Below are 25421 nucleotides of genomic sequence, written 5' to 3' on the forward strand. Positions count from 1 at the left end.
CCTAAAAAAAGAAGAGGTGCAGAATGGAATGCAATACATGGAGCATGCACATTGTCGAATCACTTATTTGTGATGGCTGTTTAGAGGGGTTTCACAAAAAAAATGCGTCGGACTTAAAGGCTAAAACATACTAAATACAACAACATACTGGATTTGTAGAAACAGTCATTGTAAATAAAAAATTGAAATATTGTATGCATGCAATATTTAAATATCAAATACAACTTTTCAAGTTTCATTCTAATACTTATCACTATATATAGGCCCATCGTACATTAGAACTAGGGTACATCACAGTCTTTAATCACGGTAACAATAACGCAGGGTAACTGTAGACCGAAATATTATTGTTATATTCGTAATTAATCGGTTCCTTATCCAAACCTGCATTCCGGCAATTAGTCTCCAATGTAACCGTAGCCAGTGCCTTTCTTTTTCCCCCGGAAATTATCCGTCACCAAAAATTAAACCAGGTATTACTTTTTAAGGCAATCCCACAAACGTTTTGATTACGAAAAATGGCAGCCCCCATGTAAAAATTTAGTAGTGGCTGTTTATGTTTATTTCAGACGTATTTTGAGGAATTGAAATCCAGATAATTGGTAAAATTACAACAATTTGGCATAATCATAATGTAAATATTTAAGTTTTGACTCGAAAGTTTATTTGTTGTGCTAGCTGTTGTAGACCTTTAGTTATAAAGGTGGTCTAACTTAGTAACTAGTTGAGTTAGGGAAGATCCTCTTCTTTGGCTCAATTGGTTAGAGCGTTGCCTTAATATCCCAAGATTGAGGGTTCGAATCCCGTTGGTACCATCCATAGATTTTCATAACATAGCTTTTTGAAGGTTTTATTCCTTGTTTGAACAATTTATACCTTAATATAAATATAAAAATTTTAATATATACGGAGACGTTGGAGTGATTGCACTTTGTTAGTATTGTATAACTTACAATTTAAGTTCATTTATATGTTTTGGAGTTGAGTATGAGCTCAATTTTCACTGAACTAGCATACATTTTTGTTAACAGTGGAGTCCCCGGTGTCCGCGCCTCCCGTGATATCGCGCATTAGCTGATTTCGTCTTATATTTATATCAACACATTAAAACATACAAAATCATTCTTGTTATTGTTTTAGCCTTCCGAAGGGATAAAAAAGAATAAAATTGATAAGTTCAAGAATTAATAATAACTGCAATTCCGTGATTTACCACATTTGGTTAATTTCCATTTAAAAAGTTACATCATCAGATAAAATTTGTTATATTTAACCCTTTCCTCCATTATGACGCTTTTTGACGCCACCCCCTTTACTCCATAATGACGCCTTTTGACGTCTGTGTAGTACCTCAGTTGAAATGCTTTGACTACAAAATGTCTGCATCAGACTTTAAACAGTTTGTATCCAATATGAAAAGAATATTTATGAGAATATCTGACTTGAATTTCATTGATGAAATATTCGTTTTCACAATGCATAAATACTTTAAACCTGATGATTTTTTTTATTGAAAAAAATCCTTATGCGAATCAAGTTTGTGAAGAAAAAAAATCCATGGAGGAAAGGGTTAAGTCATATTAATATCAGATTGAAATAATTTTTGCTCTGCATCCTTGGAAGTGTGTTTGGTACAAACTCAGCTATATTTCGTAGTATAAAATCTTTTTTATTCCAAATAAGCTATTTTTTTGAAGGCATGCGCGAAATCACCAGACATTAAAGGAACTCTCAGAACAGGGGTTTCCCTAATTTTGGACACACATTACACAAAATCTAGAGGATGAAACCATACAAACAAAAGATTTTATGAAATAAAAGTATGTTATGAATGTGTTCATGAATGAACATGTATGAATGCGGATACTCCGGACTGCACCATACATGATTTAGCAGGATAGCTGAATCTGCCTCCAGGTGAGGATTTTCTCGTGATATTGAAGACCAATTGGTCAGGTGTTTATCAGCTGTTTTCTGCTCTTTGATCGGGTTGTTGTCACTTTGGTACATTATGATGATTCCCTATTCCATTCTCAATTGTATGTATAGTAATGCAATAAACATTTACACAAGTGACAATACTTTATATAATAGACATGGGGTAACACAAATGACAGAATAACACCATTATTATCTGAATAACACTTGTAATAACTAAATAACACTTGAAATTTTAGTATTAGCACATATTCATGATATTGGTGACTTTTAAACATTCATGATTGATTATCAAATAATATTACATTATAAGAGTATTTTATACATGTAACTTAAAAATGATTTACAGAAAACAGGTAAGTTCATAAAGATCTTTATAAAGTTTATATACATTTAGTGTGTACATGATCAGCCAACATGGCGACCAAGGATATCATAACGGTTGCCATGTTGGATTTACACACTATAGAAGAAGAAGATGCTTTATTTCCATCAAATGGGCTCACAAGGAGCATAATATAACATCATTATATATTTATTACACCTCGATCACCACATAAAAAAGGTTAATCAGTATAGTTCAGTTGGAATACTGAAAATTAGACATGTACATGTTCTAATAGATTTCAGTCATGCACATTTATATTTTTTGTATTTTAGTTCTAAGTTTTTGAGAAACAGTTAAACAAGATGTCTCTAGCAGATGAACTTCTAGCAGATTACGAAGAGGCAGGAGGGGAGGCAATAGAAGATGAAGCTGATATTGAAATGACTGATATTTCTGAAGTGGCTGAAGTCTCTGAAGAAGTTGACTTCTCAACAAAGGACTCTGTTAGATCTGTAGCAAAACTAAGGGATAGCCAAAAGGTATACAACTTTATATGATGACTGAAGCTCCTTAAAATCCACCCAATCAGCAGGCTACAATTTACTTCTTTGTTCTCAAAAACCACAAATGTAGTTTCAGTTTAAATCATTATTTAATATATGCCGTTAGCTACTATATATTACATTGAAATATTTGATAAGCATAGGAAACCAACTGACCTCAAATGAATTTTTATGTATGCACATATATAGCTGTTTCATAGTGTGGAGCTAAATAGGTTCAGTTCAAGTTAGGCATACATTGTAATGATTTTAAACATCCACAAATGCCTACCTTCTTGTTTCTATTTAACATATTTATTTATATCCCACATTTTGATATGATCTGACCTGAACAATTTGCTGTTAAAATCTGCCGGTACATGTAGAACCGTAGAAGCTACTTTGACATACTTATTTGACTGTAAGCAAATAATTTGTGGTAATAAATATTTTACATTTATTTCCCATTTCTGTGGGAGATATGAAGATTTGTTCACCCAAGAAAATTCTTATTCCGAGGGCCCTGCCCGAGGGAAATATGACTTTTCAAGGGTGAAGAAATCTTTATATCTCCCTAAGTCAAGGGAAATGAATGTATCATGTGTATATTCCACTGCCTATACTTTGTTTACTACTAAGTACCTGAAAATAAAATATTCATTTACATTTTTCCAAACCGCTTGTTTTCATAAAAAAAACATGAGGTAATTTAAAACATTGATAAACAGTACCGATCAAAAGATAATTATATATTAATTTTGTTTTTATTTTACGTCTAAAATAATTTGTATTAAAGAATAAACAAAGATGTGAGTTAAATTGTTGTGATTTTATGAAAACCTTTTAACAAATACATGATTCAGATATCAGAATATGAGCACTCTTTTTGGGAAAACTCAAGTAGTCACAATATTTGAATAATTGACACGAAAAAACTTCACAGTAATGTCAGAATTTACAGTATTTGAATTTTGTAATTGCCTTATATTTTTGAACAAGTTAAAGATCAAGATATTTTTTTTAATAAAACATAAGTATTTTGGATATAAGGAAGATATGTACATGTATAAGAAATAGGCTTGATACTAGAAGATTTTTTACTGAGTGAAATGATGCAATCTTGCTTTCCATCAATCAAATTTCTATGAAGACTGCATTATTGAAACAATTGTAGGGATTGACATGCCTTAATCACATTTATACTAAAATTTGTATATTGTTTTCAGCTGAAGGATGTCATGCAGCAAGTTCAAGTATATGCCACTCAACCAAGACGTAAAAAAGGTAGAGAATACAATTTTGTACAAGAATTTTGGTTAAATGTCAGCAATCCTACAATACAACTTCTCCTGAGTTCACCTTACAGTCTTCAATAATGGACAATCATCTAAATATATGACCTTCATATAAATGCCCCCTGAGTCCAATCTAATTAAAAACCGATCTCTCATCGCTCCTGTTTCTGATATGTCGCGTGGGAGATCTAACGAAACCGGCTTTGAGGTCACATGTGAGTGAACTAAAAGTTATGAATTTATAAAGATATGCAAATGAGTTGACGACCTATTAATAAGCCAATCAAAAAAGTTTATGAATTATTTTGACTGACGATTTCGTCGTAAATAAAATGAGTTACATCCCTTTGCCTTACGTTAAACTTCCAAGATTGTGGAAGACTCAATTTCATTGGTCGAAAAAGACACACCTACGAGGTCACTCACATGTGACCTCAAAGCGGGTTTCGTTAGATCTCCCACGCGACATATCAGAAACAGGAGCGATGAGAGATCGGTTTTTAATTAGATTGCCCTGAGTCTAGACTAATTTTGGTGTGACAAGTTATAAAAAGTAACATTTTTTTTTTGTTCAGGCAAAAAACCAAAATAGTCTGTTTCCTGTTTCCTGCCTTTCTACATAACCTAAATTTCCATGACTACCGTTACATGTTTAAATTTAAGCACCAGTAGACCAGACAATTTTGATTAAGCATTTTTAAAGTTTAGAACAGTTCTCTCCTAATAGCCTTATGCAACATAATTTGTTCTCAAATGTAGAATTTCTTTACCTACCTATCCATTACCTTGAAAACAGTACATATTTGATTACACAAGTTATGATGTCTTGGTCTTAATTGTGATGGGTGGTGTGAAGCAAAATGAACATATATCATACCTCTGGAAGCTACTTTGTAATCAGAATTGCTACTAATAGTAAACATTTGGACAATGGACGATACATATAATGTTTACAATTTTAAAGCAATTTACAATAGGAGAAACCATTATTTCAGAGGGAAAATATAAAAAAGAAGGATTTTTTTCAAATCCTTCAAATTTTTTTTTTAAAACTAATACATTTATGAAATCTTCAAGAGTTTTTAACCAACATGTTAAAGCATACATTTTTATCTAACATAGTCATCACTAAATGAAAAACTTAGAACATGATAAACAAGAATGTGTCCACAGTACATTGTACACGGATGCCCCACTCGCACTATCATTTCCTATGTTTAGTGGACCGTGAAATTGGGATAAATTCTCTAATTTGGCATTGAAATTAGAATGATCTTATCAAAGGGAACATGTAGACTATGTTTCAAGTTGATTGGACTTTTACTTTATCAAAAACTACCTTGACAGACGGACCAACGAACGAACGGACGGACGAACGAACGGACGGACGGATGAACGGACGCACAGACCAGAAAACATAATGCCCCTCTACTATCGTAGGTGGGGCATAAATGAAAAACAAGAATGTGTCCACAGTACACGGATGCCCCACTCGCACTATCATTTCCTATGTTTAGTGGACCGTGAAATTGGGATAAATTCTCTAATTTGGCATTGAAATTAGAATGATCTTATCAAAGGGAACATGTATACTAAGTTTCAAGTTGATTGGACTTCTACTTTATCAAAAACTACCTTGACCAAAAACTTTAACCTGAAAGGAGTATGTTCGGTAAGGGCCATATTTGGCCCCAATTATAAAGTTCATAGTTACAAGACAATACATGTTTTAAGTTGCCTTAAAGTCATGTGAGAAAGCTAAACAGAACTGTTTTTGTCAAAGTTTAACTCTAACACGTTGATTTTTACATCCCAAACAGGTCAAGATAAGGGATTTTGGTGAAATTTGACAAAATCAGCTGCATTTCAACCAAATTAAGGACCAGGAAACATAGAGGGCAGTCGTCGACAAACTTAATATTCAAACAAGATATGTAAAATGTCTTCACAAACATTATTTCAAAAGATCTTTGTTGTCGATGTATGCGCTCTATGTTTCCTGTCCAATAATCTATGAACAATTTCCCATTTTTATTGATTTTTTGGTGAAAAATCAATACGAGTACAACTTGTGACGTCATAATGAAACGCAGAATCGTAAAATTTTCAACAAAATGGTTTATTTCCTATCTAGTCACTGTCTTAGCTATAATTCATTGTGATATTGGTCAATAAATTCGAATTTGAAATTTACGCAAAAAAAGGGGGCCATTTTAGGATCTTACCGAACATATTCCTTTGCACTATCATTTTCTATGTTCAGTGAACCGTAAAATTGGGGTCAAAACTCTAATTTGGCATTTAAATTAGAAACATCATATCATAGGGCACATGTATACTCAGTTTAAAGTTGATTGGACTTCAACTTCATCAAAAACTACCTTGACCAAAAACTTTAACCTGAAGCGGGACAGACGGACGAACGGACGGACGGACGAACGGACGCACAGACCAGAAAACATAATGGCCCTCTCCTATCGTAGGTGGGGCATAAAAATTGAAAAAAAGATTTAAAGGAAAAAACCTATTGAAGTCCAGGTGCTACCTTTCATTTAAAGATGAATCTACATATTCCCTCCCTGAAAGAAGTTGTGTGATGGCATTTGTAATACTTAAATTTCTATATTTATTTTTCAGTTGCTGGTCCAGTTGAAGCAGATCCAGAATATCAACTTATTGTTGAAGCAAACAATTTAACAGTTGAAATAGATAATGAAATAAGTTAGTTTTCTTTATAAATATAAGCAACTGAAATTTTCTGGGTTTATAAATAAATAAATGATATAAATTCTAGGACATCTATGGTTACCAAAGAGACAACAATCCACTAAAAACTTAAGGATAATGGGAAATGTTCTGCAGATAATATTCAAGATTAAAACAAAGTTTGAAATAAATTCATGAGACGACAGGGTTACTGAAGTTTAATGATAATATAAAAAATGATAAAAAAATTTAAACAAATTGATAACGCTACATGTAGGGGACACATGAAAAACACTACTCTACCCTGTTATAGTTTTCAAGGTAGAGTTTAAAACCACTAAATGGTAAAATTATTAATTGACTCGACTATGAAGAAGGAAGGAGATAGCAGCCAAACAATACAATACACACATGAATAAGTATTAGAAGCTGGAAAATATTTAAAAAAAAGAATATAATAGACTCTAGAAAATTATTTTCACTAATAAGAGGAACTATGTCTGGCCTTGGGGTCTAGAAAAGTAGAGACTGATTATCAGACTCTAAAATCAACAAATCAAGCTATAATTATAGAATAACTAATCGATGAATTCAAATAGAGAAAAATATGCAATGCGTGACCGAACAACACATTAATTCACAAATGAGTTAATTAGTTTAAACATATTTATTTATAGTGGATTTGGAAACAAGTTTTGCAACTTATATTAATCCCTTTCCACATTGCTGGTGCGAGTGCTGCCTTGTAGCGGCATTAGCCTACTCTTTTTCGAAATCTACAAGGGCGTCTTTAACGTGCAAGAGATATGGCTCTCTCTTAACACGGGTCAGCCATTTATCGTCCCCTTCCGACAGACTATCATCGTTTCCTCAAGACCATACTCGCAGATAGTGTCAAGGGTAATAATAACCTTGTTTATTTCACATGTGAAATTATCGGTTTTTAATTAAATGTGAAATCAATTTAATTCATTGCAACCAATGTAATAAAACCTTTTATCTGATCTTTAAACAATGTTTTTTTGAAATATGAAATAATTCAAAGTAGAGTTCTTACTTCAGAACTTATTATACGGCCGCAAAATTTGAAAATTTTTTCGTCGTATATTGCTATCACGTTGGCGTCGTCGTCGTCCGAATACTTTTAGTTTTCGCACTCTAACTTTAGTAAAAGTGAATGGAAATCTATGAAATTTTAACACAAGGTTTATGACCACAAAAGGAAGGTTGGTATTGATTTTGGGAGTTTTGGTCCCAACATTTTAGGAATTAGGGGCCAAAAAGGGACCCAAATAAGCATTTTTCTTGGTTTTCGCACCATAACGTTAGTATAAGTAAATAGAAATCTATGAAATTTAAACACAAGGTTTATGACCATAAAAGGAAGGTTGGTATTGATTTTGGGAGTTTTGGTCCCAACAGAATAAGGGGCCCAAAGGGTCCAAAATTAAACTTTGTTTGATTTCATCAAAATTGAATAATTGGGGTTCTTTGATATGCCGAATCTAACTGTCATGACTGTGTATGTAGATTCTTAACTTTTGGTCCCGTTTTCAAATTGGTCTACATTAAGGTCCAAAGGGTCCAAAATTAAACTTAGTTTGATTTTGACAAAAAATGAATCAGTTAGGTTCTTTGATATGCTGAATCTAAAAATGTACTTAGATTCTTGAATTTTGGCCCAGTTTTCAAGTTGGTCCAAATCGGGGTCCAAAATTAAACTTTGTTTGACTTCATCAAAAATTGAATAAATGGGGTTCTTTGATAATCTAACTGTGTATGTAGATTCTTCATTTTTGGTCCTGTTTTCAAATTGGTCTACACTAAAGTCCAAAGGGTCCAAAATTAAACTTAGTCTGATTTTAACAAAAATTGAAATTTTGGGGTTCTTTGATATGCTGAATCCAAAAATATACTTAGATTTTTTATTATGGGCCCAGTTTTCAAGTTGGTCCAAATCAGGATCTAAAATTATTATATTAAGTATTGTGCAATAGCAAGTCTTTTCAATTGCACAGTATTGCGCAATGGCAAGAAATATCTAATTGCACAATATTGTGAAATAGCAAATTTTTTTTTAATTAGAGTTATCTTTCTTTGTCCAGAATAGTAAGCAAGAAATATCTAATTGCAAAATATTGTGCAATAGCAAGATTTTTTTTTAATTGGAGTTATCTTTCTTTGTCCAGAATCAACTTAAATCTTTGTTATATACAATATACAATGTATATTCACTTTTTACTACCAACTGATAAATTAAAATAATCTTTACCATTCAGTGATAACAAGCAGTTTTTTTACATCTTAATATTTTATGATGTATTTAAATGAGTAGTTATTGTTGCAAACTCCATTAGAAATTTGAATTGAGATTAGTTTTGGAATAAGGGAAAGGGGGATGTGATTAAAAAAATTGGGTTCAATTTTTCTCATTTGAAATTTCATAAATAAAAAAGAAAATTTCTTCAAACATTTTTTTGAGAGGATTAATATTCAACAGCATAGTGAATTGCTCTAAGAGAAAACAAAAATTTTAAGTTCATTAGAACACATTCATTCTGTGTCAGAAACCTATGCTGTGTCAACTATTTAATCACAATCCAAATTTAGAGCTGAATCCAGCTTGAATGTTGTGTCCATACTTGCCCCAACCGTTCAGGGTTCAACCTCTGCGGTCGTATAAAGCTACGCCCTGCGGAGCATCTGGTATAATTTTTTCTTAAGCTTGATTTCTACTGGAGGTCCAGGTAACAAGTTACACTTTTTAAATCTGTTGCATCAGGAACATTTAAAGCCAAAATGTGAAAGCCAATAATGTTGTTAAAAATACATGCTTAGTTGTATAGGTAGTATTATCGCTATTTTGTGCATTTTTCCTTTGATCTTTTTTTGTGATAATTTTTCATATAATGCTACTCCTTTGAGATGGAAAATTATTGCTAGGAACTAAGGAGGCACGCGGCTTTGCTAATGAAATTGACAATGTTGTCATAGGTAAAATATCGATAAACAGATTATCATTGGTCATCTCAACACGATTGCTTTTCTTGCTTTGGCTGTCCCGGCTCAAGCGAGAAAATCAATCTCGTTGAGATGATCAAAGATTATCTTTAAGTACTGAAATCACTTTTTATTCTTATGATTATTGAAAGAACTTTTGAATGTCAGAATGCATGTTTAAGTAAGTTTTTGAAAATATATACCTCACATTTTGTTGTTTTTCAGATGTGATACACAAGTTTACCAGAGATCATTATTCCAAAAGATTTCCAGAGTTAGAATCATTAGTTCCTATGCCTATGGAATATGTTAGGACAGTGAAGGTTTGTAATATAATTGTTCTCTGTAGATTTTGAGTTTTAATATTGGAAATACATATTTGATAGATATTTAAAAAAAAATCCAATATTGAAGGAGATGGAAATAACAATAAAACAACATAAGGAAATATTATGAATTATTGAAATTAACAAAACCAGATTATTATATTTTACTAATTTGAAAGATGTGATATATTCAGTAACAGAATGTAGAAATATACAAATGTAACTATTGCTGTATAATTTAATTTTGGATGTAACGCGGCTTCTGATTGGCTGACGTTATTTTGTTATGAGCCCATAGACATAAGTTAGTCATGTGACCGTGACGTCATCAACGTTTTTTCATGGTTTTTTACGGTTAAAAATGAAATTTAGAATTAAATTATAAGAAATGACTGTAATATTTTTTCTGTCTATTCGAAATAACATAAAAAATGTGGTGCACACTGTTAAATAACCCGCTATGCGCGTTATTCAGTGTGCACCAAATTTTTAATGTTATTTCTTCATAGACAGAAAAAATATTACAGTCATTCCTTAAATAAATGAAAGAGTCCTTGTCACAACTGTATGTCTATGCTCAACAACGTTAATAAACTAACTAGTGCTGAGCAAAATCATGACAATCTGGAATGTGTCTGTCACTGGTAACACAAAATTCTAAAATACAATTATTCCCCTTTTGCCACCAAGTAATAGATGTAAATGCTTATCTATGTTTACAGTAATTCTATAGTTTGATATATTGTTTGTAGAACCTTGGAAACAGCATTTTAGAAAATTCCAAAAACAATGAAAATTTACAAGAAATACTAACCCCAGCCACCATAATGGTTGTCAGTGTTACTGCATCTACTACACAAGGGTAGGTATAGTTAAATCAGATGTAATAAACACAGTTGATTTTTCTGGTTAAAACAAACTGAGACTTATAACACATGTACTTATTCTTTACCCAAGTAGACATAATGGTATAGAATTAAAAAAAATACTCAATTCTGGAATTAATAGAAGAATCAAATGCTGTTTGCAGACATTTCTGGTCATTTCAGAATTAGAGTCACCTATTATAAATAGCTTTTTACTGTCAGCCTAAAGATAATGTAGAAATAAAGGTTATTTTTAGGAGTTTATTGATGTGTAAACTGTGCTAATTTACAAAAAGAATTTATTTTCAGAAATTAAGTGTGATATGAAAGGCAAAGTTAACAAATTGACTTTATAATAAGTATGACAGTGAAAGGCTAAATAAACACATTACAGAATTTTGTCTAATAACCATTAACCTGTATTACTTATCATTCCAATTAAATGCATTAAGGATGTTTACTAGTCTTGTTTTTTTACTTTTTGTCAGATATTCGGAATAGCCATTGTAAAAATTGTCTGCTATTTCTTACTTTCTTTTCATACTTAATTTCACATAGTTAAAAGTCATTTTTGAAAATCTTTTAATATCGTAGTTATGTTATCATAATTTTTATAAAGAAAAAAGGTGCCAATTTTAAATGTTACTTTATGTATGAAAAATCTAGAGAATATTATTTCAAAAACAAGAACATAGACCTGTATTTTTTTCTGTTTTTTTTATGTGGCACCTACAATAGTAGGGGGGGGGGGGCATTATGATTATGTTTTCTGGTCTGTGCGTCTGTTTGTCTGTCCGTCTGTCCTGATTCAAGTTAAAGTTTTTGGTCAAGTAGTTTTTGGTGAAGTTGAAGTCCGAACAACTTGAAACTTCGTCAACATGTTTCCTATGATATGATTTTTCTAATTATATTGCCAAATAAGAGTGTTTATCCCAATTTCACAGTCCATTGAACATAGTAAATGATAGTGCGAGTGGGGCATCTGTGTACTATGGACAGATTCTTGTTTAAGATCTTTTAAGTTCTGTTATTTACATAATAAAATTTTGCTGATACTTACAGTTCTATTTTTCCTGAGGCCATTCACCAATGAAATAAACCTTAACATAAAACATTTGAGTCATCACAGTTTAAATTAAATATAGACCTTGATTTAATTTCATAGTTATGAAAATTCCACAGAAGATAGTTTCTTTATTTTTCTGATGCAACAAGAAAAGTAAATTATAAAGGCTAACGCTCTGTGTTGAAGACAGTACTTTGACCTATAATGCATTGTAATGGTTTACTTTTTATACGACCGCAAAAATTAAAAAAATTTTGGTCGTATATTGGTATCACGTTGGCGTCGTGTCGTCGTTGTCCGAATACTTTTAGTTTTCGCACTCTTACTTTAGAAAAAGTGAATAGAAATCTATGAAATTTTAACACAAGCTTTATGACCACAAAAGGAAGGTTGGGATTGATTTTGGGAGTTTTGGTCCCAACATTTTAGGAATTATGGGCCAAAAAGGGCCCAAATAAGCATTTTCTTGGTTTTCGCACTATAACTTTAGTTTAAGTAAATAGAAATCTATGAAATTTTGACACAAGGTTAATGACCACAAAAGGAAGGTTGGGATTGATTTTGGGAGTTGAGGTCCCAACAGTTTAGGAATTAGGGGCCCAAAAGGGGCCCAAATAAGCATTATTCTTGGTTTTTGCACCATAACTTTATTATAAGTACAGTCGATTCCACTTAATTGCATACCGCTTAATAGCATACTTCGGTTAATCGCATACTTTTCTCCTGCACAAAACCATTTCCCATTCATCTAATGTTAAAATGTACAGTTATATGCATAGCCCCACAAGTTGCATTTCGGTTAATTGCATAGAAAATAATCGCCAGCTAGATATGCTTAGTTAGAACTGACGAGATTTTTGACCGGAAACCGCGTCGTCGTCCGAATACTTTTAGCAATTAATTTTCAATTGGAGTTATCTTTCTTTGTATAGAATAGTAGTTGATAATATATGTTGGAAATTTGCCAGACATGACTATGATGTCATTTTCTATTTTTATTTGCCAATAACTTTATGTAAATAACTTCATTGGAAATTTGCCAATATAAAATGTTGCTGATGAAGTTTTTTTTATTGTTTTATACAATAAACAATGTATATTCACTTTTATTACCAACCAATCTTTACCATTCAGTGATAACAAGCACTTTATTTTACATTTTAATATTTTATGATGTATTTAAAAGAGTAGTTATTGTTGCAAACTCCATTAGAAATTTGAATTGATATCAGTTTTGGAAAAAGGGAAACAGGGATGTGAAAAAAAGGGGGGGGGGGGGTTTAAATTTTTCTCATTTCAGATTTCATAAATAAAAAGAAAATTTCTTCAAACATTTTTTTGAGAGGATTGATATTGCTCAAAGGCAAAAAAAAAACTTCTAAGTTCATTAGACCACATTCATTCTTTGTCAGAAACCTATGCTGTGTCAACTATTTAATTTTAGATTTTAAAAGTTTGAAGAAATCTTTAATTGATATTTGTAAAATCTTGACATTTGTTTTGTGTAAAAAAAACCCATGTAATGTCAAAAATTTGATCACAATCCAAATTCAGAGCTGTATCACGCTTGAATGTTTTGTCCATACTTGCCCCAACTGTTCAGGGTTCGACCTCTGCGGTCGTATAAAGCTGCGCCCTGCAGAGCACCTGGTTAATATTTTTTAAAAAGAACATTAACTTCTAATTATTATATTTTCTCACTTTCAACACTCGTGTCCAGCAAATAACCCGTGCAGGGCCCCATTACCTGTTAACTGCTTTGCATACATACGAAACTAAAGAGGGCAAAGTAACAGTGTTACATCACTGTGCAATCAGTAAATTCTTCATATAAAAGGCAGTTCATTACACATTTATTGTATAAAATGATTATAAACTGTGTAGCATTGTTCAACAGTTTGTTTTGATCAAAGCGTAACAATATAATTTGTACATCCAGGTCAAAGAAACAAATCTATTTTTAGAACAATTTTATTTTCGTATTTCAGGTAAAGGAAAAGTCGTTACATAAATAAACTAAAACTAAATGTGTTAATAAACTTTATTGAAAGAATACACAATGAAATAAAATGCATGACACTAGACAAATAACTTTTATTAGAATAAGTACATGTAAGCATTCAATATGTTGCAAGTCAATGCAAGTGGATTAAGGATGTTCATCTTTCTTTAGATGTCTTTCTTCGGTATTTCTTTTACTGATCTGCACTATCGGCGATTTGACTCCGTATTCTGGCATTTCAGTTATTAGCATACTCCGCTTTATTGCATAATTTCGTCTGACAAATAGGCTATGCAAATAACCAGAATGCACTGTAAATAGAAATCTCCGGAATTTAAACACAAGGTTTATGACCATAAAAGGAAGGTTGGGTTTGATTTTGGGAGTTTTGGTCCCAACAGTTTAGGAATAAGGGGCCCAAAGGGTCCAAAATTGAACTTTGTTTGATTTCATCAAAAATTTAATAATTGGGGTTCTTTGATATGCCGAATCTAACTGTGTATGTAGATTCTTATTTTTTGGTCCCGTTTTCAAATTGGTCTACATTAAGGTCCAAAGGGTCCAAAATTAAACTTAGTTTGATTTTAACAAAAATTGAATCCTTGGGGTTCTTTGATATGCTGAATCTAAAAATGTTTCAGATTTTTGATTATTGGCCCAGTTTTCAAGTTGGTCCAAATTGTGGTCCAAAATTAAACTTTGTTTGATTTCATCAAAAATTGAATAATTGGGGTTATTTGATATGCCAAATCTTACTATGTATGTAGATTCTTAATTTTTGGTCCCGTTTTCAAATTGGTCTACATGAAAGTCCAAAGGGTCCAAAATTAAACTTAGTCTGATTTTAACAAAAATTGAAATCTTGGGGTTCTTTGATATGCTGAATCCAAAAATGTACTTAGATTTTTTATTATGGGCCCAGTTTTCAAGTTGGTCCAAATCAGGATCTAAAATTATTATATTAAGTATTGTGCAATAGCAAGTCTTTTCAATTGCACAGTATTGCGCAATGGCAAGAAATATCTAATTGCACAATATTGTGAAATAGCAAATTTTTTTTTAATTAGAGTTATCTTTCTTTGTCCAGAATAGTAAGCAAGAAATATCTAATTGCAAAATATTGTGCAATAGCAAGATTTTTTTTTAATTGGAGTTATCTTTCTTTGTCCAGAATCAACTTAAATCTTTGTTATATACAATATACAATGTATATTCACTTTTTACTACCAACTGATAAATTAAAATAATCTTTACCATTCAGTGATAACAAGCAGTTTTTTTACATCTTAATATTTTATGATGTATTTAAATGAGTAGTTATTGTTGCAAACTCCATTAGAAATTTTAATTGAGATTAGTTTTGGAATAAGGGAAAGGGGGATGTGATTAAAAAAATTGGGTTCATTTTTTCTCATTTGAAATTTCATAAATAAAAAAGAAAATTTCTTCAAACATTTTTTGAGAGGATTAATATTCAACAGCATAGTGAATTGCTCTAAGAGAAAACAAAAATTTTGAGTTCATTAGAACACATTCATTCTGTGTCAGAAACCTATGCTGTGTCAACTATTTAATCACAATCCAAATTTAGAGCTGAATCCAGCTTGAATGTTGTGTCCATACTTGCCCCAACCGTTCAGGGTTCAACCTCTGCGGTCGTATAAAGCTACACCCTGCGGAGCATCTGGTTTTAAAATGATCCAATTATGAATATGAAGGCAATAAATTAAAGTGATGAAATAGGTGTGTGAAAAAATGTTGGGTGTTTAGACTTATTTCCTAACTAATTTGAATACTGTTAGTTTCTCAAAGTTGTCCAGTTGTTCTATAATTAGAAGAAATAGTAATTCACTTTGGCAGTATTCTGTTTTAGTTCAATGCTTACAGATGAAGAATTAGCAGTTGTCATGGATGCCTGCAGAATGGTAAAATTTAATTATTTATCTTTGCATCAACATATACTCCTAAAATCAATTTATTTCTTTAAAATTGTATGAAGTGCAATGTAAGACATAAATGTTTCTTTGGTTTTTATACAACCGCAAAAATCTTTTGCAGTCGTACATTGGTATCATGTCATGGTTGTCGTCGTCTGAAGATGGTTGGTTTCCAGACAATAACTTTAGTATAAATAAATATAAAGCTTAGATTGCTGCCTAAAATTGTAGTCTCTGTAGACTTTGAAATTTGTATGCTGCTACTCCTCTAAATATCTGTCTATACTACTACTAGTCAGAGCAAAGACTGGTTGACAACGGAGCGAAAACATAAATTTGACAGCTAGTGCCCCTAATGTATGTAAAAGAGGTAACACTATAGTTCAATAGCTCAAACCACCTCATAAAATACATAGGACACAAACAGAAATGAACAAATAAATGTGGGACAGTACATGGAAGATTACATATAGAGTTCACATAATATCTTTTGTATTTTCAGGCTGTTGAATTGAGCGAATTCAAACTAAAGATATTTGAGTATGTAGAGTCTAGGATGTCTTTCATTGCACCTAACCTCTCAATTATTGTAGGGGCTTCAATAGCTGCCAAATTGATGGGTAAGAGTTTAGCATTCATTTATATTGTATTTTAAATATTGATTACATACAATAATCAAACAACTGAATAATCATTCATTTAAATTGATTTCTCAATAGAAAAATAAGAAGATGAGGTATGATTGCTTATGAAACAACTATCAACCAAAGTTCAAATGAAGTGAATATAAGAAATTATAGGCAATTATATTATATTGCCTATGAAACAACTATCAACCAAAGTTTAAATGAAGTGAATATAAGCAATTATAGGCAACCATGCAGCCTTCAACAATGAGAATAACCTATTTCATATAGTCAGCTATAAAAGGCCCCAACATGGAAATTATGAAACAATTCAATTGAGAAAACTTAAGGCATACTTTATATAAAAACAATCTAAGGAAAACAAATATGACAGACACGAACCAATGACAACCACTGAATGTCTCCCTTAATTCTGTAAAAAAAAAAGACTTTTAATTTTAGTGCATCTGAAATATTTTATGGAGTACTTTCATCAAGAATGCTCATAATTTGCCGTAGACAGTTGTAACATGAATTGTTAATCAGTCAGGGAACATGACTTAAACAAGTAACTTTTAAAAATTACCTAGTCAAGTTATGTTGAAAAGTGAGGTACTAATGTGTGATAAACCAGTAAGGATGATGTCTGATTCATATTACATTATACTTCTAAGGGGGAAGAAAACCTTATCATACGTTCTCCTTTGCAAAAACGATATTTCCTTTAACATAAGTGTGGTCAGCATTAGACTGACAGAATACATGCGAAACAAGAGACTACTGAAGAAAGGTATGACTGATCATTGTATATTATTTATTTCACAGGTCTGGCAGGAGGGTTAACAAACTTGTCTAAGATGCCAGCGTGTAATGTTTTGCTTTTGGGCTCACAGAAGAAGACATTGTCTGGATTCTCTACAGCAGCTATCATGCCACACACAGGATACATATACTACAGTGATACAGTACAGAAAACTCCACCGGTAAGATAGTCTATGTAGAAATATATATTTTTCTTCTTTCATGTTATTTGGCAAAATCCATAGATGTAAGAATTGTAGTCTATTGCCATCCCTGGATATTAAAAAAAAAGACAAACTGTTATGTTTTATTCATTTGTCTAAAAATTTTAATCTCTTGCACACCTAAGGTAGGTGTTTCAGACATGTATCATGCATGTAATTCAGTGCACCGAAGTTAGTATCATAAATTATATCACTAGGTTTGCTTAGACTTCCTTAACCAATAATTAACAGTCATAAATGTGTACAAACATATTCAGCAGTGTTACTTGTTTCTCTTTTTTATATAGATTAGACCGTTGGTTTTCCCAATTGAATGGTTTTAGTAATTTTGGGGGCCCTTTATAGCTTGCTGTTCTGTGTGAGCCAAGGCTCTGTGTTGAAGGCCGTACCTTGACCTATAATGGTTAACTTTTATAAATTGTTACTTGAATGGAGAGTTGTATCATTGGCACTCATACCACATCTTCCTGTATCTATTAAAGTTATATTTACTAGTAGAAAGAAGGACATGTTTAGGTATACAACATATTGAAACTTTAATGTAAAAAAATCGGTATGTATAGTATGGGTTTCAACTTTTAAAGAATTGTATCTTTCTACTGGATTACTTCTACTTCATTGCAGGATCTGAGAAAGAAAGCAGCGAGGTTGGTATCAGCCAAAAGTACACTAGCAGCCAGAGTAGACAGCTTCCATGAAAGTGTAGATGGTAAAGTAGGTGACCAACTGGCAGCAGATATTGAACAAAAATTAGAGAAACTACAGGAGCCTCCTCCAGTTAAACATGTGAAAGCTTTACCAGCCCCCATAGAGGTCCCCAAGAAGAAAAGAGGAGGAAGAAGGTAGGAATTATAAAGATAACTGATAAGACTATCAGTAAATCATGTTAAAGCTTACCCAGCCCCCATAGAGCTCCCCAAGAAGAAAAGAGGACGAAGAAGGTAGGAATTATAAAAATAACTGATAAGACTATAAGATAAACATGTTTTAGCTTTACCAGCCCACATAGAGGTCCCCAATAAGAAAAGAGGAGAAAGAAGGTAGGAATTATAAAGATCACTGATAAGACTATCAGTAAAACATGTTAAAGCTTAACAAGTCCCCATAGAGGTCCCCAAGAAGAAAAGAGGAGGAAGAAAGTAGGAATTATAAAGATAACTGATAAGACTATCAGTAAAACATGTTAAAGCTTTACCAGCCCCCAAAGAGGGCCCCAAGAAGAAAAGAGGAGTAAGAAGGTAGGAATTATAAAAATAACTGATAAGACTATCAGTAAAACATGTTTTAGCTTTACCAGCCCCCTTAGAGGTCCCCAAGAAGAAAAGAGAAGGAAGAAGGTAGGAATCATAAAAATAACTGATAAGACTATTAGTTAAACATGTTAAAGCTTACACAGCCCCCATAGAGGTCCCCAAGAAGAAAAGAGGAGGAAGAAGGTAGGAATTATAAAAACAATCAATAAGACTATCAAATAAAGAGGACATTATAGTAACTTCTTGATAATATTTATTGATTGATTTTTGATAAACGCCACTTGAAACACTATTTCGTGGCAGTTAGTTTTTATTGGTAGAGGAAGCTGACATATAGATAATAAGTATTTTATTGGAAATTTATCAAGTAATAGAATAGTATGTTAACTTTTATAAATAATATTTTTATTTATAATTTCAGAGCCAGAAAAGTAAAAGAAAGACTAGGACTTTCAGAAATGGCTAAAGCTGCTAACAGAATGAGCTTTGGAGAGGTCAGTACTAATGAACCTGATCTGGTTTATTTTAGATATATTATCATTTTCTGTGAAATGAAAAGAATTAAAAAGCCAACTTTAATTTATATAACATAATCTACCAAATATTCAGTAAAACCAATCCTATCTCAATAGCAACATTTTGAAATATGTGTATTATACCATACAGAGGGTTAAAATCATTATTATTTAATCAACGTGTTGTTCGTTTGATCTCAGTTGTTCATTGGCCAAAATTCGATTATGACGACAAATTTTCTTGCTCTCCTCTGAATTTCTGATTGTGACGTCATGAAAAATGGCAACCATGCCTGATGACGTCACACATCTTTTTGCAGATCATTCAAAAAGAAGGAGAACATTTGCCTGCATATAGTCTCACACTTTGTATCACACTTGATGCAGTGGTAGAGTTGATAGAAATATATATTATCGCAATAAGATTTATTTTATGTATCACACTTGATGCAGTGGTAGAGTTGATAGAAATATATATTATCGCAATAAGATTTATTTTATATTAACTTGCAAGAAAAAAAAAATTATGATGATACATTTGTTTTTATAAATATCTTTACAGATTGAAGAAGATGCATATCAAGATGATCTAGGATTTACCATGGGAACATTGGGATCAAAGGCCAAATCAGGCAGAATCCGTGGTCCTGTTGTTGACTCAAAGACTAAAGCCCGAATTTCTAAAACATTACAGGTATTGATGAACAATATATTCAATTGTTAAGTGCAACATTTACCTCCCTCAGGTGATAATATGTGAGCACTGAAGTGTGAGACCTCCCCCAGGTGATAATATGTGAGCATTGAAGTGTAAGAAATAAGTCATAGGTATTTTATTATTAAAGGGTTAGTCTCAGTAGGTATAATGTGAAATTGTTAATTTAAAATGTTCAGTTAAATTATAAATTGACTGAACCAGGGTTGAATATTGTCTTCACACATTTTTAGCTCACCTGGCCTGAAGGGCCAAGTGAGCTTTTCCCATCACTTGGCGTCCGTCGTCTGTCGTCATTAACTTTTACAAAAATCTTCTCCTCTAAAACTGCTGGGCCAAATTAAACCATACTTGGCCACAATCATCATTGGGGTATCTAGTTAAAAAAATGTGTCTGATGACCCGGCCAACCAACCAAGATGGCTGCCATGGCTAAAAATAGAACATAGAGGTAAAATGCAGTTTTTGGCTTATAACTCAAAAACCAAAGCATTTAGAGCAAATCCGACTTTGGAGTAAAATTGTTTATCAGGTCAAAATTTATCTGCCCTGAAATTTTCAGATGAATCGGACAACCGGTTGTAAGGTTGCTGCCCCTGAATTGGTAATTTTAAGGAAATTTTGCTGTTTTTGGTTATTATCTTGAAAATTATTATAGATAGAGATAAACTGTAAACAGCAATAATGTACAGCAAAGTAAGACCTAAAAATAAGTCAACATGACCAAAATGGTCAATTGACCCCCTAAGGAGTAATTGTCCTTTATAGTCAATTTTTAGCTCACCTGGCCCGAAGGGCCAAGTGAGCTTTTCTCATCACTTGGCGTCCGGCGTCCGGCGTCGTCCGTCGTCGTCGTCCGTCGTCGTCCGTCGTCGTCCTGCGTTAACTTTTACAAAAATCTTCTCCTCTGAAACTACTAGGCCAAATTTAACCAAACTTGGCCACAATCATCATTGGGGTATCTAGTTTAAAAATTGTGTCCGGTGACCCCGCCAACTAACCAAGATGGCCGCCATGGCTATAAATAGAACATAGGGGTAAAATGCAGTTTTTGGCTTATAACTCAAAAACCAAAGCATTTAGGGCAAATCTGACAAAGGGTAATATTGTTAATCAGGTTAAGATCTATCTGCTCTGAAATTTTCAGATGAATCTGACATTCCGTTGTTAGGTTGCTGCCCCTGAATTGGTAATTTTAAGGAAATTTTGTTGTTTTTGGTTATTATCTTGAATATTATTTTAGATAGAGATAAACTGTAAAAAGCAATAATGTTCAGCAAAGAAAGATCTACAAATAAGTCAACATGACCAAAATGATCAGTTGACCACTTTAGGAGTTATTGCCCTTTATAGTCAATTTTTAACCATTTTTCGTAAATCTTAGTAATCTTTTAGAAAAATCTTCTCCTCTGAAACTGCTGGACCAAATTATTTGAAACTTGGCCACAATCATCATTGGGGTATCTAGTTTAAAAATTGTGTCCGGTGACCCCGCCAACTAACCAAGATGACCGCCATGGCTATAAATAGAACATAGGGGTAAAATGCAGTTTTTGGCTTATAACTCAAAAACCAAAGCATTTAGAGCTAATCTGACATGGATAAAATTGTTAATCAGGCGAAGATCTATCTGCCCTGAAATTTTCAGATGAATTGGACAACCTGTTTTTGGGTTGCGGCCCCTGAATTGTTAATTTTAAGGAAATTTTGCTGTTTTTGGTTATTATATTGAATATTATTATAGATATAGGTAAACTGTAAACAGCAATAATGTTCAGCAAGGTCAGAGTTACAAATAAGTCAACATGACCAAAATGGTCAGTTGACCTCTTTAGGAGTTATTGCCCTTTAAAGTCAATTTTTAACCATTTTTCGTAAATTTTATATATCTTTTACTAAAATCTTCTTCTCTGAAACTGCTGTGCCAAATTGATCCAAACTTGGCCACAATCATCTTTGGGGTTTCTTGTTTAAAAAATGTGTCCGGTGACCTGGCCATCAAACCAAGATGGCCGCCACTGCTAAAAATAGAACATAGGGGTAAAATGCATTTTTTGGCTTATAACTCAAAAACCAAATAATTTAGAGAAAATCTGACATGAAGTAAAATTGTTAATCAGGTCAAGATCTATCTGCCCTGAAATTTTCAGATGAATTGGACAACCTGTTTTTGGGTTGCGGCCCCTGAATTGGTAATTTTAAGGACATTTTGCTGTTTTTGGTTATTATATTGAATATTATTATAGATATAGGTAAACTATAAACAGCAATAATTTTCAGCAAAGTAAGATCTACAAATAAGTCAACATGAACGAAATGGTCAATTGACCCCTGTAGGAGTTATTGAACTTTGTAGTCAATTTTCAATCTGCTTCCTTTGTTTAATATTCACATAGACCAAGGTGAGCGACACAGGCTCTTTAGAGCCTCTAGTTAACAATTTTCATAAAATTTGTAAATTTTTACTAACATTTTCCACTGAAACTACTGGGCCAAGATCATTATAGATAGAGATAATTGTAAGCAGCAAGAATGTTCAGTAAAGTAATATGTACAAACACATCACCATCACCATAACACAATTTTGTCATGAATCCATTTGCTTCCTTTGTTTAATATTCACATATACCAAGGTGAGCAACACAGGCTCTTTAGAGCCTCTAGTTAGTATATTTAAGTGTAGATTTATACAGGATTTATTTTAATTCTTACACATGTTTACTATTGTTTCATTCTGAGAGGCAATCTGTCTTTTGTATTTTTGACATAAATGAAAAATATGAATTTTAAGGTTTTTTATTCTTGAAATTTTAGATGAAAGTACAGAAACAAAATAACCAGACTTGGGGAGGTAGTACAACAGTAAAGAAACAGATATCTGGAACAGCATCCAGTGTGGCCTTCACACCATTACAGGTAAATACACACTTAACACTTACTTAAAACAGATATCTGGAACAGCATCCAGTGTGGCCTTCACACCATTACAGGTAAATACACACTTAACACTTACTTAAAACAGATATCTGGAACAGCATCCAGTGTAGCCTTCACACCATTACAGGTAAATACACACTCAACACTTACTTAAAACAGATATCTGGAACAGCATCCAGTGTGGCCTTCACACCATTACAGCTAAATACACACTTAACACTTACTTAAAACAGATATCTTGAACAGTATCCAGTGTGACCTTCACACCATTACAGGTAAATACACACTTAACACTTACTTAAAAAACAGATAGCTGGTATGGCATCCCGTGTGGCCTTCACACCATTACAGGTAAATACACATTTAACACTTACGAAACGGACCCACAGACCAATAAACATAATGCCCCTCTACTATCGTAGTTGGGGATTAAAAAACATTCTATAAAAAGATGCCGATAAGGACAACTATCCACCAATGTTCAAATGAAGTGGATTCAAGCAATTATAGTCAATATACAATCTTCAACAATGAGAAAAGCCTTCACCATAGAGTCAGCTATAAAAATATGAAGCAAATTGATTGAGAAAACTATTAATGGCCTCATTTTAACAAAACAATTGATAAAACACAATGTGACAAACATAAACCAATTAAAAGCAATGAGCTACAGGCTCCTTACTTGGGACAGACACATATAAAATGTGGTTGGATTTAATCAGCATGTTTGAAGACACTTACCCTCCCTTAACCTGGGACAGTGGTGCAACAGTATAACATAAAAATAAACTTAAAATCATTTGAAATGGGCTTTAAACATCAGATCAATACAAAGCTGAAAAACATCTAATAAAAGTACAGGTCTTTTATTTATTAGGTGTTTAGTACGCTATTCTATATTCTATATACACATATAAAACTAATGTCCTTCATCATTTCTGTCTAGCAATGCTGCAAGAGTCATTTTAAATAAAAATTAATGTCTGTTTCAGGGTTTGGAAATAGTAAATCCACAAGCCGCAGAGAAGAAAGTGCAAGAAGCAAACAATAAATACTTTTCTACAACAGCTGGATTTCTTAAACTCAATAAAAATCAAACATGATCAGATTTGTTGAGAACATGTGCTTATTTAAAAGGGAGATAATAAATTTGTGTGAACACTCAAAAATTATTAATGGTACTTGGAAAAGGATCTGGATTTATCATGTGAAAACATTTGAGTGTCATACAGTAGTTAAAATCATTTAAAAGACTTTCCAAAATTCCATCATGAATTCATGTTTATAACTGTTGCTAGTTTGCTACTATATCATAAATAGAAACATATATACAGTTGTCTCCACATCTGCCATTGTACAAATATATTGTTTTCCCTTATCGTCTAATGATCATCCATTATAAAAAAAAATTCCAATCTGATCTCACAGTATATTATTTTTTTTAAAATAGGGTCTATGAAAAATATTGTCTCACTTTTCAGTCACCTGGAACAAATGTTGATCATATCCAGTATATCATTCTATGTTTGACAAACACTGAGAATTAGTCATATCTTGTTTTAGTATCAATTAAACAAATAATTTTTGGTGGAAAAAAGAAAATGGATACCTCCATATCACATTTAGCATTTTGTTAATGAAGCTTAGAAATTGAAAGGAAAAAATCAAAAGACCGAGAAGTAGCAGTAGTTATCTCTAAAACTGAAACTATTTTGGGCAGAAATTTTAAAATCTTTTTTGTATACCAATTTGTAAATTCCCTTGATTTTTTTTTAATGGCCTTAATGCTATCGAGTTTTGAGGTTTTAACAGAGATTGATTTTTTTTTATATACCAATATGTATTGATTTTATTTAACCACATAAAATGCTTGTTTTATGATTTCATATACATGTATAGTTGTTATTAAATTTGAATCAATCATCATGATCATCTTTCACTACACTGAGAAAAGACTTATTACAAACTGTTTGTTAACTATTGTTGAAAAAAATAAAGATATACAAACATATGTATGTGATCATTGATTTAAAACACAAGAATTAGTGTGAATTTACAGGTTTCTGTGTTATGGTACGATAGTCAGTTCACATTAATCAATTGCTCTGTGTACTTGCATAAGGAAAAGGAAACATTTCTAATTTTGTCTCATATCTTTAAATGAGAGTTGATGTTTGTATTGTGAATTTCCCACAAAAATTGTCTATAAAATGTCAGAGACAACTTGACCTATTTTAAAGAGCAGATAACAGCCCAAGGCCAACACTACTTCAATAGAAAGACATTTTAAATAATATCAATTACTAAGAGTACCTATTAAGATATCATGTGCATTGAAATTCTG

General features: G+C 32.3%; 1 protein-coding gene across 4 annotated transcripts; it reads left to right on the top strand.

Moving 5' to 3' along the window:
* The first annotated feature begins 472 nt into the window (after nucleotides 1-472).
* LOC139488827 (U4/U6 small nuclear ribonucleoprotein Prp31-like) lies at nucleotides 473-25088 on the top strand. 4 transcript variants are annotated; one of them, XM_071274766.1, is made up of 14 exons: nucleotides 473-602; nucleotides 2599-2805; nucleotides 4035-4092; nucleotides 6741-6824; nucleotides 10035-10132; nucleotides 10888-10997; nucleotides 15943-15994; nucleotides 16509-16626; nucleotides 17458-17615; nucleotides 18282-18499; nucleotides 19332-19404; nucleotides 19988-20119; nucleotides 22955-23056; nucleotides 24070-25088. In XM_071274766.1, the coding sequence occupies exons 2-14, from the start codon at nucleotides 2629-2631 to the stop codon at nucleotides 24178-24180; spliced, it is 1491 nt and encodes a 496-aa protein (XP_071130867.1). In that variant the 5' UTR covers nucleotides 473-602; nucleotides 2599-2628; the 3' UTR covers nucleotides 24181-25088. The 4 variants fall into 4 exon arrangements, with proteins under 4 accessions (XP_071130867.1, XP_071130866.1, XP_071130868.1 ...); XM_071274765.1 differs by having other exon boundaries at nucleotides 479-621; XM_071274767.1 differs by having other exon boundaries at nucleotides 491-634.
* The last annotated feature ends 333 nt before the right edge of the window (nucleotides 25089-25421 follow it).

This window comes from Mytilus edulis, chromosome 9, assembly GCF_963676685.1.
Source record: "Mytilus edulis chromosome 9, xbMytEdul2.2, whole genome shotgun sequence".
NCBI classification, from domain to species: Eukaryota; Metazoa; Mollusca; class Bivalvia; order Mytilida; family Mytilidae; genus Mytilus; species Mytilus edulis.